The sequence below is a fragment of the Geotrypetes seraphini genome, chromosome 10, assembly GCF_902459505.1.
Source record: "Geotrypetes seraphini chromosome 10, aGeoSer1.1, whole genome shotgun sequence".
NCBI classification, from domain to species: Eukaryota; Metazoa; Chordata; class Amphibia; order Gymnophiona; family Dermophiidae; genus Geotrypetes; species Geotrypetes seraphini.
In genome coordinates, this window is record NC_047093.1 from 130,227,065 (window position 1) to 130,248,361 (window position 21,297).

The 21,297-nt window shown below is 44.7% G+C and overlaps 1 protein-coding gene across 1 annotated transcript in view; it reads left to right on the top strand.

The window, feature by feature from the left end:
• The window catches only part of KIFAP3 (kinesin associated protein 3), a 151,070-nt gene that overhangs the window by 16,490 nt on the left and 113,283 nt on the right, over nucleotides 1–21,297 (top strand). Inside the window, exons 2-7 of the mRNA XM_033961530.1 lie at nucleotides 3,783–3,914; nucleotides 8,753–8,907; nucleotides 9,318–9,376; nucleotides 14,699–14,840; nucleotides 15,663–15,762; nucleotides 15,861–15,985. Of these exons, the coding sequence (XP_033817421.1) occupies nucleotides 3,783–3,914; nucleotides 8,753–8,907; nucleotides 9,318–9,376; nucleotides 14,699–14,840; nucleotides 15,663–15,762; nucleotides 15,861–15,985 (713 nt within the window). The remainder of the gene's footprint in view (nucleotides 1–3,782; nucleotides 3,915–8,752; nucleotides 8,908–9,317; nucleotides 9,377–14,698; nucleotides 14,841–15,662; nucleotides 15,763–15,860; nucleotides 15,986–21,297) is intronic.

Sequence of the window (21,297 nt, forward strand, 5' to 3'; positions counted from 1 at the left end):
AGATACAGAGAATTAATTGTCACGTATAATGGTAATCGGTTTCAATTACAGGAGAGTACCGAGAGGGGAAGGAGAAGCTGGAGGAAAGGAAGTACATTGGATTGAGGGGGGAGGAAAGGGAAAGACCGGGGGAGGAAGAGAGGTGGTTAAAGTTTGGTCCGTTTGGCCGGGAGGGAAGGGGTTAGAGAAATTTATCAAAGAGGTAAGATTTGAGAGATTTCCTGAAGGATTGGTAGGATGGAGCAGACAAGATGAGGGAGGTAAGGCAATCATTCCATCTGCCAGCTTGGAAAGAGAGAGTTAGAAAAGACTAATAGAAAGGAAAATAAAGTTGACCCGGAAAATGGTTCAAGAAGAAACAGCTTATGGTTTGTAGGGATCCTGGAGTCATCAAGGGAAGGCGAACTGCTCCGGTTGCTCGAGGCCTGGTTGGCTGATGCAGTGAAGTTTAGTTCCTAACTAAGGCCTATTAGAGCACATAGAATAGGCCCACAAAGACAACAAGAAGGCACCCGGCCCCGGGTGGTAATAATTTCATCTGTTGCACTTTGAACATAAATGTGAACACCAAAAACATTGAATTTCCACTTCAATATTGCTTACTGGACATAATCTGTGTTAATTACAATAGCAATACATCCATGGGTGCAATAGTAGTTTCAGAGACAGCCATATGCTTGGTTTTATTTCAAACAATAAAATAATCTATTCAGAAATACATGTTAAGAGGCAAGTAATAAGATGTAAAAATCCGATCTGTCGGTTGCATCAGTTTCCAAGAGTTATCAAGGCCTGACTCATGAATAATACCCTGGAGGGTTTACGGCCTCTTGATGAGTTGCTGTAAACGATCTTCAGATTTTCTTGTCTCCGTCTGACACACAAATATTCAAAACAGTTACTCATCTGTTGTCCTGATCAACACATTGTTAAGAATTTCTGCATCCAAGGTTTTTACAAAAACAATGGCTCCTCCATTCTTATTTCTTTTGAAGGATAAACAGGTTCCTATACCCAGGCCTGTTTTCATTTGTCAGTAATACTTCGGAGTCTTGGTTATAACCCCCATCATGTTGGCGTGGTGGAGACTTGACAAACCGTGTTGAAGCATGGGTGACTGGGGGGTCTGCAGAGTGGTGCATGTGGTTCTGGCCACTTTGTTGCACAGACTGCTGTCATTTACTGTGTTAGAGAGAAGCTTTTCTTACAGAAACACTACTGATGGTTTATAATGCTTCAGGTGTGTCCAGTATTTCTTTCACTAAGGGCTAGATTCACTAACCTCCTTTCCATGCCCGATCCGTGGCCGATCCGTGCAATTCACAAAAGAAAAAAATGAAAATGAGGGCGATCGGAGGAATGCCTCCCTCAGACCGCAAGGATTGCTAGTGTGTGATCCCGACGCATCTAAGAGCCGCGACTTTTTAAAAAAAAATTTTTTTACTAGCCCAGCAAGCCCATGGTTCTAACCCGCGGGTTAAAACCACGGGCTCGCAGTGTGGGGAAGGGCAAGAGAGATGGAGCGGCAGGAGAGATTTGAGCGAGAGCAGGGCGGCGAGTCAGGGCAGCAGGCAGGAGAGATTCAGACCAGAGCAGCAGATCGGGGCAGAGAGCAGGGTGGCAGAAGGCAGGGCAGTCGGAAAGGACCTCAGCGACTGGTCCTCAGCAGTCGCTTATTTTGGATCGGCCAGCCCAGTTGGTGTTGCTTTTTATTTAAGCGAATCGCGTCCTTCCTGCTTTTCATGCTGATTCCCCTCATTTGCAGGCACGGATCGGGATCGGGTCGGAGGGAAATCGGGTCGCAAAGGGCTCGCAAACCGATCGGTACACGATCGGTTTGCTTAGTGAATCTGGCCCTTAATCGTATGATTCAGCCCTTTAACATTCCAGGATACAATTTTAACTGAGTCAGCTATTACCAGAGTTTGCATTGCAATGTTTACCAGTCTTCACCTTGTCTTTCATACGTCATCACACTTCTAAAACGTTGTCAACATTGGTCTTGATCAAAGTTCTCAACCCCATCTGAGTGGACTCTGAAAGATTTATCTCCTTTCCCAACGATCAGAAGGAGAGCAATTCATGGACTGACTGAGGAATTTCCATTCCCAGTTCAATATTTTTCCCAGTCGCAAAACCCTGCTTGAAAATAAGAATCCGAACACTGGAAAAGCCACCGCTTGCTGAAAACTCAAAGACAATATCAAGAATAGCAATTCTTCAGCATGTGGATTCATATGTGCATTAACATCTCGCATAATCCTATTTATTTTTTATTCCATTGAAGCTACTGAAGGTTCCTTTCCTGGAGGACATTAAACTAAGGTGCGCTAACTGTTTTAACGTACGCTAACGCGGGCATGTTATCCTATGGATGCGTTATCGGTTAGTGCATGCGTTGATTTAGCGCAAGCTAAAACGCTTAATGCACCTTTGTTAAAGAGGGCCTTAGAAACATAGAACATGGCGGCAGAAAAGGGCCACGGCCCATCTAGTCTGCCCACACTAATGGCCCACCCCCCTAACTACCTCCATGAAGAGATCCCACATGCCAATCCCATCTTTTCTTAAAATCTGGCACGCTGCTGGCCTCAATTACCTGTTGTGGGAGCTTATTCCAGCGATCAACCACCCTTTCGGTGAAGAAATATTTTCTGGTGTCGCCATGAAATTTCCCACCCCTGATTTTCAGCGGATGTCCTCTTGTTGCCGTGGGTCCTTTAAGGAAAAAGAGATCCTTGGCCTTTTACAGGCTTGTGCTCGTATGTGCTTTATCTCCCCTGTCCAACAGCCGCGATAAAACAACTCCAAACAATACAAAACACAGCCCTAAGACTTATCTACTCACTGAACAAAATACGACCACATCACAGAGGCGTATCATGACTCACACTGGCTCCCTATACAAGCCAGAGTGCAATTCAAATTCCTCTGCTTATTATTCAAATCTATAAACGGGGACAACCCCTACCTACTGGAACAATAGACTAACTCAATCCACCTCAACCAGACACAGAAGAACCCACACAATATTCACATACCCACCTACCAAACATGTCAAACGAAGAAAAACGTTTGACAACCTATTGGCCTCCAAAGCAGCAAAACTGGACCGACAACTCACCAATCTGATGACTTCGACCACAGACTACAAAACCTTCAAAAAAGAAACAAAAGCTCTACTTTTCAAAAAATACATAAAACCAATATAACTCAACCAAACATGCTCCAATCTCCTTCTACAATACCAACTACCCATCAGAAAACCAGGAAATGTTCAATCTATTCCCTAAATATTTCTTATATCTTAATTTCTTAACAATATATAATTCTTAATATCTTAATCAATTCTTATGTAATCCGCCTTGAACTGCAAGGTAAACGCGGAATAAAAATCACTAATGTAATGATCTCGCCCTACTATTCCCAAATTCATAGTATCAGAAGAATAGGGATCACCAGCACTAGAGTTTGATTGTTCTACTTATGCAGTCTTGAAGGTTGTCCTGAAGAAGCATGCATTAACCTGTGAAACATATTGGAGTGGTTTTTTATTTCTCCTTTCGGGACTGAACTAAACCCGCTTGTGCTGCTTCGAAATAAAAGAACTTCAGATACTTTCTTTAGAGAGAATTCATGTTTGCTTTGCTTGGCCTTTGGTAGGCTCCCAATGCTGGAGGGTGAGGTGCCCTGAAGTGAGAGAATGAAGGTGGAATGCATGTCTCTAGTTTTTTATAGATCAGGTTTAAGTCTTTAATTCAGTGCTTTTAACTGATTTTCAGGAAGGTGAAAGGAGGGAACATAGATGTTCATCCAACAGAAAAAGCTCTCGTGGTCCACTATGAAGTTGAGGCGACAATCTTGGGAGAGATGGGAGATCCCATGCTAGGAGAGAGGAAAGAAAGCCAAAAAATGTAAGTCAATGCCAAACTAACTGCATTGAAGATATTTAACATTAAATGGTGTATCTGAAATTAGAAATCAAGGTGTTTACCTGGATAGGAATCTCTCTATGAAAGCGTTTATTAATACAGTAGTACCTTGGATTACGAGCATAATCCGTTCCAGGAGCATGCTCGTAATCCAAAATGCTCGTTTATCAAAGCGAGTTTCCCCAAAGGAAATAATGGAAACTCGCTTTGATGCATTCCCCCCCCCCCCGAGAACCGGCATTGCTCCCCTCGAAGGCCCCCCCCTGCGATCAGGCCCCCCCCTGCGATCCGGCACCCCCCTGCCTCGAACCAGCACCCCCCACCACGATCCGACCCCCCCGACATGATTGGGCATCCCCCCCCCTGACACAATTGGGCACCCCCCCCCGCCGCTTCTTACCCTCATCTGGGCACTCTAGAATATCGGACTCCTTGTCTGCTGGGCCTTGAGCATCTGAGCATGCTCAAGGCCTGCGAGTTCACGTTCACGTTCAGAACGTGAACTCGCATGCCTTGCTCAGATGCTCAAGGCCCAGCAGACGAGGGCCGACCTTCAAAAGTGCCCAGATGAGGGTAAGAAGCGGCGGGGGGGTGCCCAATTGTGTCGGTGGGGGGGGGTTGGATCGTGTCGGGGGGGGGTGCCCAATCGTGTCGGGGGGTCGGATCGTGGCGGGGGGGTGCCCAATTGTGTGGCGGGGGGGTGCCGGTTCAAGGCAGGGGGGGGTGCCGGATCGCAGGGGGGAGTGCCGGATTGTGGGGGGGGGTGCTTGTAAATCGAGCCATGCTCGGTTTCTGAGGCACCGATTTTGCAAATGTTTTGCTCGTTTTGCAAAACACTTGCAAACCAGTGCACTCGTAAACCGAGGTACCACTGTATGTTGGTTATAAAATGTTTTTTCATTCATTGGAAACTGCGTGCAATTAAATCTTATTTTTGCCCAATCTCATTTAGGTTGCTGGTACAATCATTAGTGCTCAGCACTCTGGATTATTGTAATTCTGTGCATTTTGCAGGTCTCCGCAATAATTTACACAGATTACGTATAATCCAGAATGCGGCAGTGCATATGGTTTTCAATTTAAAGAAATCAGACCATGTTACCCCATACTATAGAGAGCTCCATTGACTTCCAGTCGAGGCCAGAGTATTGTTTTAAGTTTGGGATTATTTGTTACTTGGTGGATCAGTTTACCCTCTTTATTCCAAATCATCCATTACGAGTTACATCATTATTTGAGTTTCCTTCTGTACATGGCTGCGTATACCATATTTCCCCATGTATAGGCCGCAGGAAATGCCGATGTTGGTTTTAAAACTCTTAGCCAAGCCTCCCCACGTTACTAGCCGCGGCTCATCTAAAAGTTTTAAAACCTACATCGGCCTATACAATGGGGCGGCCTAAATAATACATCGCCCCCCCCCCTTAAATACCTCCCTCGTCGGTAATCCTCCTGGACGGCCGCACCTACCACCTCCAAACATGCTGTGCAGGGCAGGAGCGATGTTTACGATCTCAAGCCTCGCCCCGCGCCCTTCCTGATTGGCTGCTGTCAGTCCTCGCAAACATCGTTCCTGCCCTGCACAGCATGTTTGGAGGAGGCAGGCGCGGCCGTCCAGGAGGATTACCGGTGCAGGAGTTAAGTTATGGAACCCCTTGGTGGGGCAGATACGAAACTGCTGTGAAAAGGGTAGCTTTAGAAAATTATTAAAGATGAAGCTATTTGTTGATGCCTTTTAATTAGGTATTTCTGACAAAGTTGATGAACTAACCATGATCTTTCTACCCACATTAAGGTATCTCTTGAAGATTGTTTTTATGTTTATTTTATTATATGTTTTCAACTATTCGTTTGCTTTACTATGTGTCATAAGAACAGCCATCTCCGGAACACACCCTGGGTCCATCAAGTCCGGTGATCCGCTCACACGGAGGCCCAGCCAGGTGTAACCTGGCGAAAACTTAGTCATTCATATCCCTTTATGCGCCTTTCAAGGAGATGTGCATCTAACTTGCCCTTAAATCCTAGAACGGTGGTTTCCGCAGCAATCTCCACTGGGAGAGCGTTCCAGGTGTCCACCACTCGCTGTGTGAAGCAGAACTTTCTGGCATTTGTCCTTGGCTTGTCCCCCCTCTGCTTCAGTCCATGACCTCTTGTCCTAGTCACATTTGACAACGTAAAAAACTTTTTGTCCTGCTCTATCTTGTCGATTCCTTTTATTATTTTAAAAGTCTCAATCAGATCTCCTCTCAGTCTCCTCTTCTCGAGGGAGAACAGTCCCAGTTTTCTAAGTCGTTCTTTGTAGCTCAAGTTCTCCATACCTTTTACCAGCTTCGTTGCTCGCCTCTGTACCCTCTCGAGCAGTTTCATATTATGTATGTAAACTGTTTAGTTTTAAACGGTATATAAATTTTTTAAATAAATAAATATTGTTCCATGTATAGGCCGTCCCATTTAAGCAAGCCGCGCCCACTAGGCTGGTTTGCAAAATCGATGTATAGACCGCGGCCTATACATGGGGGAAATACGATATAAGAGATTTCTGCAATGATCATCTGCTTATCAAGCTGCCAGTTGGGTTGCTGAGCTTCGCAAATTGTTTTCCCTTGCCTCATCATACATGCATTTCAGAAAATTACTGAAATTCAACACTATTCGACAGATTCCTGTGAAATTACTGGTTTCTTTTATATACTTGGAAGCATTGTAGATCACTTTTGTAAACCGCATAGAACTTCAAGGTTTTGCGGTCTAGATATAAATTGTTATGTTATGTTACTATACTTTTTTCCCCCCTCTCCTTTTCAGCTTTACAGTTAGGGAGTAATTTTAAAACAACATGCATAAGTGGCAACTGCCAATCTTTCAAAGCAAAGGGTGGGTGTAATTTTTACATTTTCTGTTTGGACTGTATAGTTTATACAGAAAAAAAAATTGTCCATATTTTATAAAATACATATGTAAAGACATAGAAAATATGCACATGTTTGCAGCTGCCTTGGAGCAGTGCCGGCCCGCAAATAGGGAAAATTCGCAAATAACTTTTGGGGCAGCTCTGACCCACCCCCGGACCTTACCTGGTGGTCTAGCGGTGATGCGGGGCAGAAGCGATCTTCCTACACTCCTGCCCCGTGCAGAGCCGTGAGACCATAGGAACTCGCAGCGCAGTTTTGGAGGGCTCACAGTTTCTGCCACAAGTTAGAGTGTGATTTGGACCTGGGTCCCTTACTGTACTGTCAACTGCACTGACCACTACCGTATTTTCATGCATATAACGCGCGCGTTATACACGATTTTACAAACCGTGCATAACCTTGCGCGTTATACGCGTGAGCGCGTTGTACCAATTTTTTTTTTTTACATAGTTCCCCCCCGACGTCCAATTCACCCCCCCGCAGGACCGTTCACACCCCCACCCCGAAGGACTGCTCGCACGCACTCCCACCCGCACCCCCACCCTGAAGGACCGCTCGTACCCCCACAGCCTCCCAACCCCCCCATCATGTAGACGCTCCTACCGGTGTCCTGCTGCTTCCTCTTGGCGGTCCCGGCCCTTCTGTGAGCCCTGCGCCTGCGCTGCTTCCTCTTCCGGCGGTCCCGCCCTTTCTCTGTCAGACTGGGACCGGGACCGCCGGAAGAGGAAGCAGCGCAGGTGCAGGGCTCACAGAAGGGCCGGGACCGCCAAGAGGAAACAGCAGGACACCGGTAGGAGCGTCTACATGATTGGGGGGGGGGTTGGGAGGCTGTGGGGGTGCGAGCGGTCCTTCAGGGTGGGGGTGCGGGTGCGGGTGGGAGTGCGTGCGAGCGGTCCTTCGGGGTGCGGGTGCGTGCGAGCGGTCCTTCGGGGTGGGGGTGCAAGCGGTCCTGCGGGGGGGGTGAATCGGACGTCGGGGGGGGCATCAGGGGGTGAGAACAGGACTTCAAGGTGGAGAGGAGAGTCGGGGCGGGTGAAAGGAGAGTCGGGGTGGCCAGAGGAGAGTCGGGGCGGGCGAAAGGAGAGTCGGCCGGCGACGGGAGAGTCGGGGCAGCATGTGCGGTATACGGGTGTGCACGGTATACAAAATTTTTTAAACATATTTTTGGTTTCCCGCGCGCTGTACCCGTGTGCGCGTTTTACACGGGTGCGCGTTATCTACGTGAAAATACGGTAGTTTACTTCTGGGACCAGCTTGCTGTTCTAATAGGAATGACCATATATCTGAAATTGTCACTGTCCCATCTTTGGTGGGGTTGGGAAGGGGTCAGTGACCACTGGAGGATTAAGGGGGTGGCAGGCTCAAGTATGAGTTGATGAAAGCATAAGAGATTTATAGGCAGGACTGAAAACTAGATTAAAAAGCTGATACAGTCTTTTGTAATCTGTTTCCTGGATCCTCTGGATCCTTCTTTTTTTTTTTTTTTTTTTAGTTCAATTTGTTTATTAGTTTTTAACAAATACATTGAATAACAAGTGTGGTTTACAAAGGTTTACATGTATGAACAATGAACAGAAAAGTCCCATTGTGAAAGCATTATCAAAATAAGGAGCAATTACAGGGTTTGAAGATATACGTCAGTGGGCCGCCATACATTACTAGTAAGTCTTAGTTGGGATGGGCGATGTTTCTCAGAAGCATAGTGCTCAAATCTCTTGAATAAACATATGGAGTTCCACCAAAAAGTGTAACTGATATCCTTTTAATTTTACAAACGAAATGGAGTTTGCAAGAGGAGAGGTGTGTTAGGACCTTGGTAAATTCTGGCTCCTGAATGGCTGATAGTGTTGAAAGATATCATTTGCGTCTTGTTAATGGGGAAACCGTGTTGATTCCTTCCGATAGCATTCGACTGAAGAGCTTGAATGCCAACACTGACATTGCTTCCCTGGCTCGCAAGGTGGTAGAGGAGTGTAAGCTCATTCATCCTTCCAAACTGGCAGAGGTGGAGCAGCTGTTATATTACCTACAAAATCGCAGGGACTCGCCTTCGGGGAAAGGTAGGACTGTGAGCAGAACAGATTATGGAATTAGCTAGACCAGGGGTAGGTAATTCCGGTCCCCGAGAGCCGGAGCCAGGTCAGGTTTTCAGGATCTCCACAATAACTATGTATGAGATGGATTTGCATGCACTGCCTCCTTGAGATGCAAATCTATCTCATACATATTTAAACCGTGCCGAGCTCTAAGCTTGTGGAGATGGTGCGGTATACAAACCTAAGGTTTAGTTTAGTTTAGTTTTATTGTGGATATCCTGAAAACCTGACCTGGCTCCGGCTCTCAAGGACCGGAATTGCCTACCCCTGAGCTAGACCCTTTTCTCACTGAGGTGTCAGTATTTTCATACATTTTGGAAAAGGCATCGATGACCATATTCACTAATAATACATTCGTCATGGCTTTTCCACAGAAAAAAAAGAAAAGAAGATGAGCAAGCCTAAAGATCCACCCCCTTTCGAAGGCATGGAGGTAAGGTCTGTTGCTCAAGTCACTCAGCGTGCAATAAAGATTTGTGTGCCCTCTAAAACATGATTTTACTGGAGAAGGCTGCTTTGTTTCTGGGCATCCAGCATGATAGGAACAACCGCCTAATCCAAACTACCACAACCAGGCAAAGGAGAACCCAGACACCGTTCACGCACCCTCCAATCAGAGGCGTCAAACGCAAAATAATGTACGATGGCCTACTGGCCACACAGGCAGCGAAACTAGACCGCCAGCTTTCCAACCAGACTACAAAACTTTCAGAAAAGAAATAAAAACCCTGCTATTCAAGAAATCCATGAAGACAAACTAACATCACAGGAAGCATTTCAATCCCCCGAAGCAACCCGCTCTACTCTGCAACCCTTCTGGAAATATCCAGATAGCCTCTTATGTAAATGGTGGAATAAAAGTCACTAATCACACACTCAAACAACTATAGCGAATTTAGGAGACACCTAAAAACATACCTGTTCTTGAATTACATAGGTAACGAACAAGGACAATAGCCCCCTTCGTAATTCCACCCATATCTGATCTTGCAAACTGTTAACCTCTAATCTCTAAACTATGAATGTCCCAATCAATTAATGAAACTTTTCTAACTCATTGTAAATAGCACGGAACTTCCCGGTCCGGCAGTACATAAACTGTTGTTATTATTAATGTTGTTAATATCAGATGGTCACTGTTATACTCTGTAATTCGCTGACTGTACAGTTTCACCTCACTGTAAACCGCCTAGAAGTCGCAAGATTGTTGGCGGTATATAAGAATAAAGTTATTATTATTATTATTATTATTAATAATAATGATAGGAAATCACTAATTTCTAGGAAGGAAATGCTATGCTGTAGGCACTGTGAGGCTCATCTCTTCTGATTGAAGAATTGTTTTCTTGTGATTATGGAAAGTGAAGTGAAATGAAAAGTTAATTCTGGTCCAGGTAATTGGAGTACATGTGTTGCCCCAGAGGGGTAATTTTTAGAAGCATTTCTACAGGTAAAACGAAAGCGGTATGTGTGGAAATGAGCCGTTTTAAAATCGTGTGCCTGTTAAGAGACGGAGAAATATGTAATGTAATGTAATGTAATTTGTTTCTTATATACCGCTACATCCGTTAGGTTCTAAGCGGTTTACAGAAAATATACATTAAAATTATAAATAAGAAAGGTACTTAAAAATTCCCTCACTGTCCCGAAGGCTCACAATCTAACTAAAGTACCTGGAGAGTAATAAAGAAGTGAAAAGTAGAGATAGAGGAAAAAATAAGAAAATAAACATTCTAACAAGACTGCATTGATCTAAGAACTTTGGAAGGTAGAAGAGAGGAGAGAAAGTTATAGAAGCAGAAGGAGGAACCGTTGAACAATAGAATTCTGGAGAAATTTAAATGATAAAAATAGAACAAAACAATGAATAAGATTAAAAAATAATTCATAAACTGGAAAGAAAAAGAAAACATTGTCTTCAATCCACGGTTTCAGCGTCAGTGATGAAGTGGAGCAAGTAAGTTTAGGAGGAGCGATGACGTTCCCAGAAAAAGGGCTTCTTCTCCAAGGAGACTGCCCCAGATGAGGCCCACGGTGACTGCAAGATTTCCTCCTCTGCGGAAAAGCCGCCCTGTACCGATTGTCGGTGTGTGCTGGCGCCACTGGAGCTGAGGCTGACAGGGGACCTCTGCCCTGCTGTTGCTGCGTTCATCACAGCGCACAGACTGTGCGACACTGGCAGGAAGCTCTGGAGAAAAGCTGATGGACGATGAGACTCCGGGGCAGAAGTTCCCAGACTCTGGGCCGGGCAAGCGCCGATCAGACCGCTGCCGCCAAAGCCAGGTGCGCAGGAGACAGGCAGAGGCGGCGAAAAGGACTGCACCGACCACGGGGTGCTGAAGCCGGATATTGGGGGTGACCGGCCATCTCTTGTCTCAGGCATATATATATATATATATATATATATATATATATATGCATGTAAGTTTACTCAGACTGAGTGGTGGCATTCCTGGGAAAAGGGTTTTCATTTGCACATATATTTTCAAGATACAAGTGTATGCCCATAAATAAACCAGTGTGTGCTAAAGAGCAAGTGCCCATGCTAGACCAGTCCAGAATGAATGGATTATGTCCACCGACCAGCAGATGGCGACAGAGAAAAGGCAGTTCCAAGTAGTTTGCCCCTTAAGTTTCAAGTTTCAAGTTGATTATGATATTTGATTAATCGCCTAATCCGAATTCTAGGCGATGTACAAAGTAATAAAAATTATAAAGTAAAGGAAGACAAACATAAATGACAAGTACCAAATCTACTAAAACATAATAGTAAGTCAAATTACACATACAATCAAAAACACAGGGAAAACTAGGAATGAATTACAATCTGGTTATAAAGAAATACAATTAGAGTTAAAAACAATAGGGAAGGGATTAAATAAGTCAAACTAGTTAAAAATGGACTAAGAGCCATAAACAATTCAGTTAATCATTGAATGCATCTTTAAAAAGAAGATCTTTAGTTTGCTCTTAAATTTTCCGAGATTCTTTTCCTCTCTTAGATAAATTGGAAGGGCATTCCAGGATTGGGGAGCCGTAACCGAGAAAATAGACTGCCGCCGCGTATTAATAATTTTAAGAGAGGGGATGACCAATAAATGTTGGGTCATTTGACCGCAAAAGTCTAGATGAGGTATATGGAATTAAAACTCTATAAATAAAAGCTGGGGTTTTAAATATCATCAGTATTTTTTTCCGTCTCCAAGTGGATGGCAATCAGATTGTGCAGCTCCTCTGTGGTGCTTGCCGTCAGCTTCTGACTCAGTTTGCCAGTTGAGCAGGGAGTTGTTCAAGTTTCCAAGTTTATTTAAAATTTGTTATCCCGCCTTTTCTGTAATCAAAGCTTTATATAATAAAAAAATTGTAGGAGAGAAGCAGAGGCCATATCCAAAGATTTCCAGATCACAAATTTGAATATGAATTCTTAATAATCTTTCTCAGACTGCTTTCCAATAGACCTGAATGTTGGGACACTTAAATAGCAAATGCGACAGGTTTCCTATATCTCTTTGCAGAACCAACGCAAATTATGACAGGATTTGCCTGTTTTTATACTGCTTCCACTGGAGTCCAGAGCACTGTGGCAGATAGAGACATCTGGAAAGTTTTCACCCAAAACTTTTCTAAGGCTTTGTCTGTGAGGGTCCCCATACTTTTCAAGTACCAACATAGGGTATCAGAATTTGTCTCCAGACTTTATAAAATCAAGATGCTGACTTTACAACGGGAGGAATATTTGACAGATAGTAGTAATTCCAAATCCCACGTCTCCATTTGCTCCTCCCATGTTTTCTTAGCATATTTGATGGAAAGTATGGATACTTTGGGAGGTTAAATTCCTGTTCAATTCAAACTCTTTAAAGTAGTCCTCCTTGAAGGCCTGATTAAGCACCAGAATACCACTATCATTTCCAGTTAACAACTTTCATTAATAATAATAATAACCAGATTGCTCTAAATGGGCTTCTTACTGGAATATTCCCTCTTCTAGAAATAATAGAGAAGAAATAACTGGAATCTCAGTCTTCAAAAATCATATAGTATAATTTCCAAAACTACCGCATAGTTATGTGAGGTGGGGAAACATATGTCTGGGAGAAGATTAAGCAAAGTGGGGGATATTACATCTAGTTTCAGCCTGAGCCAAGTACGTTTTTCAACATCTGGACAATCTCAAAACCACTGATTAGTATAATGCCAGCTTTTTAACTTAAAAATAAGTTATATTTGTATTTGAATTTATGTAACGTCAGTAATATTTGACCACTCTTGTGTGTCCCACATTCTCATTCCAATTGTTTTGTTTCTGATTAGAGAATGGCACGGTGACAAAATTCATCACCGTTCCCGTCCCCGCGGATAACCGCGGGAAATAATCCCAAGTCATTTTCTAGTGTCTATTTCAACCTCGGTCCTTCTACGCCAGCATTCTTCAAAGCAAAGCTTGCGGGTCAGTGGTTGTGGCCATTCATACTCTGATTCTTATGTGAGCCAAGGATAATGAAGCCATTGTGACATCACTGATGTGATTGGCTCTTAGGCACTGGTGGAATGAGGCATTATGACATCACAATATCTGCTCTGGATACCAGAGACTGTCATTCTGTAGTGTCTGTTTCAACCTCGGTCCTTCTACACCAGCATTCTTCAAAGCAAAGCTTGCGGGTCAGTGGTTGTGGCCATTCATACTCTGATTCTTCCCTCTCTCCTTAAAGAATGACATGAAGATGGTTTCCCGCGGTTATCCGCGGGGACGGGAACGGTGATGAATTTTGTCACCGTGTCATTCTCTATTTCTGATCCTAACCTCATGCCGACTGCAGAGAAATTTCCTTGTCTCCACCCTGTTTAATATATACTTATCAGCTTTATTTTCTCAGGGCTCCTTTTACGAAGGTGCGCTAGCGTTTTTAGTGCACGCATTGGATTAGTGCGTGCTAGCCGAAAAACTGCCGCCTGCTCAAGCGGGGCGGTAGCGGCTAGAGCGCGGAGCATTTTAGCGTGCGCTAAGGCCTTAATGCGCCTTCATAAAAGGAGCCCTCAGTTGTATTCCTTTTGCCTGTGCAGTCACTCTAACTGCAGCCAAAAAATAAACATAAGAAGTTGCCTCCACTGGGTCAGACCAGAGGTCAATCGCGCCCAGCGGTCCGCTCCTGTGGCGGCCCATCAGGCCTATGGCCCTGACTATTCCTATAACCTACCTCTACTTCTATCTGTACCCCTCAATCCCCATATCCTTTAGGAACCTATCTAAACCTTCCTTGAACCCCTGTAGTGTGCTCTGGCCTATCACAACCTCCGGAAGCGCTTTCCATGTGTCCACCACCCTCTAGGTAAAAAAGAACTTCCTAGCGTTTGTTCTAAACCTGTCCCCTTTCAATTTCTCCGAGTGCCCCCTTGTACTTGTGGTTCCCCACAGTCTGAAGAATCTGTCCCTGTCTACCAAAAGAACATAAGAAGTTGCCTCCACTGGGTCAGACCAGAGGTCCATCGCGCCCAGCGGTCCGCTCCCGCGGCGGCCCATCAGACCCTCAATACTAACCTGAATCAAGTATTGGAATGGTTATATTCCCATAAACTAAAACTTAACCCAGATAAATCTAAGGCACTTGTTTTCAGTAGTACAAAATCCTAATAAAGAACTAAATACTTAAGAACTCTTCAAAATGCAAGTCCTACCTCCAAAAGCAAAGGTTTACATGAGGTGAAAGGTAATATTTGGAGTTGCTTAACTTACTTTGTGTCACATTTTCAGATTGATGAAGTAGCCAATATTAATGATATGGATGAGTACATAGAGTTATTGTATGAGGATATTCCCGACAAGGTGCGTGGTTCTGCGCTCATCCTGCAGCTGGCACGCAACCCAGACAACCTGGAGGAGTTACTGCGAAATGGTGAGTGCAAACTGAGCTGGGCACTACCCTGCCAATAGCGCAGGTTAGACAAGTGAGCAAGGACAGTCGGCCAGTATTGTGCTGGCAATTAGAGAACAGACCAGGTCCCATCTTGCTAGTGAGTGCAGGGCAGATTGGGGGGAGAATGGTTGGGCAATATCTCATTGGTGGGGCCGCACAAACTTTCAAACGCTACAGCAAGACACAGGAGGGAGCAGGCAAGATGATAAATACCCGGGGGCAGCAGAGGAAAACACTGCATCGCCCTCGACCGGGGCCACACAAAATACTTCACGGGGCCGCAGGTTGGACACCCCTGGTTTAGACTGTCTACAGAGACTATTTCTTTAAGTGTAATAGGGAAGGGATCAACTCTGAAGGGCTTTTTTGCAATCTGGAGGAAGGGGGCGGTAGAGGGTGAGATTATATTGAGGACCATTTCATGCAATAAGATAGGAAGGTTAATGTAAATCATAGTACATAAAACAATTTGATTAACCCCATTTTAATGGACCGCATTAATCCCATTAACTCAGTGTTAATGTTAACATGGACTAATGCGCAAGTACATTAAATCTAATTAATGCATATCAAAATGCATTCATTAGATGGTCATAGTGGTCATAGTGCAGGCTGGATCCCATCCTGTCAGTGAGTGCAGGGCAGATGGTGGGGAGAGATTGTTTGGTCTGCATCCTGTTGGTGATCTGAAAGCAGAGTAGATAGGGAGGGTATGCTCAGGTGCCGATGCTTAAGTATTTGAGAATCTATTGAGCCCAGAAGTTCAATGACCTGAGTGGTTCCTTTTCTTTTTTCTCCCAGAAACTGCACTGGGAGCTTTAGCAAGAGTATTAAGGGAAGACTGGAAGCAGAGCGTGGAACTTGCTACAAACATTATTTATATTTTCTTCTGCTTTTCTAGGTAAGTTATTTATGTTTAAATGTTTTTTATTGTCATATTGAAGCTGGGACATTAGATCATCTTTTATTCTCCTACATGATCTGTTTTTCTCTCTGCAGCTTCTCTCAGTTTCATGGCCTAATCACACACTACAAGATTGGTGCACTTTGCATGAACATCATTGACCACGAACTGAAACGCCACGAACTTTGGCAGGAAGAGCTCTCCAAGAAGAAGAAGGCACATATCCTTAGTGTCATATATATTTGGTGGATGAAAGTGGCTCATATAGTAAAATGCATCACAGCTAATGCCATGATAATGCATTTTGATATGCATTAATTAGATTTAATGTACTTGCGCATTAGTCCATGTTAACATTAACACTGAGTTAATGGGATTAATGCGGTCCATTAAAATGGGGTTAATCAAATTGTTTTATGTACTATGATTTACATTAACCTTCCTATCTCTCCTCCCCTACTTAATTTAAAACATACCTAAAGCTTCCTGAGACATAGTTATCCTTGTAGTTTGTTTTCATTATTGCATGAAATGGTCCTCAATATAATCTCACCCTCTACCGCCCCCTTCCTCCAGATTGCAAAAAAGCCCTTCAGAGTTGATCCCTTCCCTATTACACTTAAAGAAATAGTCTCTGTAGACAGTCTAAACCAGGGGTGTCCAACCTGCGGCCCCGTGAAGTATTTTGTGTGGCCCCGGTCAAGGGCGATGCAGTGTTTTCCTCTGCTGCCCCCGGGTATTTACCATCTTGCCGGCTCCCTCCTGTGTCTTGCTGCAGCGTTTGAACGTTTGTGCGGCCCCAGAAACATTTTTTTTCAGCCAATGCGGCCCAGTGAAGCCAAAAGGTTGGACACCCCTGGTCTAAACCCTTTCTTTGTCAACTTGCTTGTGCCATATACAGTACAGCCAGGGAAGGATTAACCCTTTGTTAATACAAATACAATCAAATTCTCATAAAATGGGCCCCTTGTGGTTCTCATTGTAAAGGAAAACTGACAGAAGAGGAAACAGCAGGTTAGCTAGCAGTTAGCCGTTTCCTGACTCTTGCTGACTGGAAGTCAATGAACAGGTAGTGAAACGAACAGATATACCTTGTGGATAACAATGGTTCCCCCTTCTCCTCCTCCTCCACCCCATTCTGTCCCTTGGCTCTTCTTTCTGCCACAACTGGTTGACCAAAGCAAAAATCTGTCTTGGCGGCCATTAAATTAGCACATTTGAGAGAGCCCCTCCTAAACATTTGGGCCCTAGGCATGTGCCTAGTTTGCGTAAGCCTTAATCCTGCCCTGTACAGAGCTCAGTAGCAGTTTATGATGCCAAAGAAGACTCTGGCACAAGCCCACGTGAATATGTCTAGTAGAGCAGGAGGGCACTAGCGATTTTGTGCACTCTTCGCTTGTTACTAAGCTGTAGACAAGATCTCCTGATCTGTAGAGAGGGAGGGGAACAAGGCAGTGGGGGGGGGGGGGGGGCAGACCTTTCAGTCTGGTGAGGTGCTGATGGCAGGGCCAAGAATTGACTTTGAGTGGGTGAGGTGGGAGAATAAAGGAATGAGGCGGTCCACATCAGGTCTTGCATTACAGGCGGTAGTGTTAATCAATGTGTTAATCTGCCATAGAATATTAGGTTTTATGCTCTTCGGTGTATTGGCCATTTAATGGGCAGTTACATAGTAACATAGTAGATGACGGCAGATAAAGACCCGAATGGTCCATCCAGTCTGCCCAACCTGATTCAATTTAATTTTTTTTTTTTTTTTTTTCTTGTTAGCTATTTCTGGGCAAGAATCCAAAGCTTTACCCGGTACTGTGCTTGGGTTCCAACTGCCGAAATCTCTGCCCATCTACACCCTCCCAGCCATTGAAGCCCTCCCCAGCCCATCCTCCACCAAACTCTTTAAGTGGGTCCCTCCATTTAGGCCTCCAAAGCCATGCAGTGAAAGCTTATTCTTTGGTGGCATCTGAGCACTCAGATTCGATTATAGAATAATAATTGAACCCATACTAGCGTACCTTACGTTTATATGTCCAAAGTTAAACCAACCATAGGTCCAGCGTAACTTTGTTTGCGTAAATGTGGCAGTCATATGTGTAACTCTCACTTCTTGTACAATCCCTCTGGAGGCTGAACTCGAGGGTTCTTGTATGTCTGGTAGCTTCTGCTGCAGGGCTACTAAAACTTGATCCCTCCCGTTTGGGCTACCTGCCCCGGGAGCTTCCTGTCATACCCAATTTTGTACCTGCAGCTTTTCATGCTATGGCGCTTAATGCTTGCTGTTATAGCAAAGTGCTTATGAGCAAAATTGCCAGTGGAGTGGCTAAGTTCTCTCATTCTGTACAGTAATGCACACATGGAGTGCGTAAATGTGGGTGCCCAGTTATTTGTGATGTTTTGCAGAGAATGACCACATTAAAACTGTGCACAATCACACAGAAGGCCTTAGGATAATTCACTCTCAGCCCTCAGTGGTGCAGCCAGTATGCATATTAAACTTTTTTTACATACAGCATATCAGCACCCAAATCGACATCGGTCTCACTTAATAAATATACTTTAAATATAGTTTTTATTAAGAATAATTTAGAGTAGAATAAATACTTTTAGAGGTAAATTGTACTCATCTTAGTCTACGCGGAAGGGGGTCACTTCGACATAGAACTATGTTTCGCCTATATTAGGCTTCGGGTCTAAGTTGCCTGACACGGAAGAACATGTATCTGCTGAGTTAAAGGTATCTGTTTAACATATTAAGATGTGCTGAGGATATGAGTAAGATTGTTTATAATATAAAATTTATTTATTTATAGGGGGATTTCCTTGATAAAGCCTAATATATGCCTTTACTGTCATAGAGCGAGCCCTCCCTTTCGGGAGATGCAGGGGAGTGGTCAGTGTCCAACTGTACAAGATACAGTGATGGCCTCAATCAAGGTGATGATCCCATGGTCCGCCAGCTGTTCAGATCCTCGACTCTGTTAGAGTTTATTGCTGGCTCTTTGCAAGGTTAAACTTGGACTCCCAGCAGGTCCTCTCTACTCCCTGCTTTATAATGAGCAGAGTGAGAGCCCAGCCTTCTTCATTTCCCTGGCATCCTGATATAAGTGTACTAGTCACGGAGCTTTGAGATGCTTGACTGTATCCGAAGACACATGAATGTTGGCAGCTGTTCGCTCAGTCCAAGCTAGATTCCTTGTTAGCGCAGGTAACCAAATGCACATCCCTACCGAGTAAGGGAAGCACTGATTTTGGGAATCAAAGCAACTGCAGCAGCTTCCTTTGTGACACACACCTGTTATACTAGGATGTGGAGGTCTGAGATAGTGGAGAGTGAGCCCTTACTCCAACTTCTATTAGCTGGGGTAGATTACATACCGATGCTCTCTACAACATCATCAGAGTCATGAACAAAGTTTCAGCTTATTCGATCTCAGCCCGCAGAATGCTCTGGATCAGGCAGTGGGTTGGAGATTCCATCTCCAAGGCTACCTACCTTCCTTTCAAAAGACAAATATTGTTAGGAAAGGGACTAGATGATCTCATAGCAGATCATGGCTGAAATCTGTATCTGGCAGCAGACCAAGAACCTCTAGAGGCTCTGGGCGGTCTAATTTTTGTGGCTGCAGATGCTTTTGGCAATACTCAGGAGGAGCCTCCTTTCAGATATCCTTCCTGGAATGAGACAGACATTCTTGGGGCCCAGGCAGAGCCAGGTCTTCAGTTCTTGTTTCGATGCAATCTCCAAGAAAGCACAATGATGCCAGGCCCAGAGTAGTTCCCCTTAAGATAGGGCGCAGATCTCGTCAGACCATTGGGTGTTGGAAATCATTCAGAGTGGATACAAGCTTGAATTCACCCAGCCCTTAATGGATTGGTTTGTGGAACCCCCCTCGGCAGGACAACCAGAGAAAGCAAGCAAGGTTGCAGCTACAGTTCAGAGACTGGTATATATTCGCCAGTTTGTGTCGCTGAAGATTCATGCTCCATATAATTTGTTGCACTCAAGAAAGACTCAGATGATTGGAAACGCATTCTAGATCTTACACCTGTCAGTGCAGCTCTGAAAGTTCCACACTTTCGCCTGGAGACAGTACGAACAGTCATAGTGGCTGTGGTGCTGGGGGAATTTCTGGCCTGTCTGGAACACAAAGTTCCTGAGATTTCTTGTCCTGGAAAACCATTACCAGTTCTTAGATCTAAAGTTGAAAGGGGATAGATTCCGTACAAACGTAAGGAAGTTCTTCTTCACCCAGAGGTGGTAGAAAACTGGAACGCTCTTCCGGAGGCTGTTATAGGGGAAAACACCCTCCATGGATTCAAGATAAAGTTAGACAAGTTCCTGCTGAACCAGAACGTACGCAGGAAAGGCTATTCTCAGGGCACCCTAAGGGCCGCCACGTTAGCAGACTGCTAGGCACGATGAACCACTGATCTGACCCAGCAGCGGCAATTCTTATGTTCCCTTTGGGCTGGCAACAGCACCTCGCACATTTACCAAAATGATGGTGGTGTTAGCTGCCCATCTACACAAGATGGGCTTGCAGGTTCAGCTATTATCAAGGGGCATGCTCCTCGGAATAGCCTCTTGGGTAATTGTGACAACAGATGCCAGCCTGTTCTGCTGGGGGGCCTTACTGCAACGGACATACAATTCAGGGGCATTGGTCGGTCTAAAAGAAGTGGTCAATTAACAGATTGGAACTTCGAGCCATTCAATTGACATTGCAGAGGTTGAAGAAAAGTCTGAAAGAACATGCAGTTCAAGTGGCATATGTCATTTGCTAGGGAGACACCAAGAATGTGCAGCTGACTCTAGAGGCTCGCTTCATCTTCAGGCTCTCTCAGTGATGCATGCATAATGGGAGTGGACAATGTCCAAGCTGATTTCTTCAGCAGATAGTCGCTGGATCCAGGAGAATGGATGCTGTTTGCAGCAGCCTTCCAAACCATTGTTGTTCACTGTTGTCACCCAACGTTTGATCTGATGGTGACTGTGAGAAACAAGAAAGCAGACCGATTCTTCAGTTGAAGATCCGAGCCCAGAAGCACAGGGCTGGATGCTCTGGTCCAGCTGTGGCTAAAAAGCGAGCTCTTGTACATGTTTCCTCTGTGGCCCATGATGGACCGTATACTCCACAAGATTGCAAGCCATCGGGGAACAGTCAAATTCGTGGCTCCAGATTGGGCACACAGACCGTGGTATGCTGACCTAGTGTGTCTTCAGAGGGGCACAAGTCTCAGACAGCGAGTACAGCTGGAACTTCTTTCTCAGGGACCAGTGGTCATAGAAGATCCAAATCACTTTGCTCTTATGACATGGCTCTTGAGTGTGCAAGTGATACTCAAAGTTAGTCATTGCTACTCTGCTCGGAGCCAAAAAGCCTACGACGGGCTCTGTTTACACTAAGCCATGGGAAACATTTCAGCTCTGGTGCATTAAGGAGAATGAGGATCCATTCTCTGCCACATTCTTGGTGGTGTTAGCTTTCCTCAAGGCTGGCCTTAACAAGGGTCTTACAGTGGCATCCCTCAGAG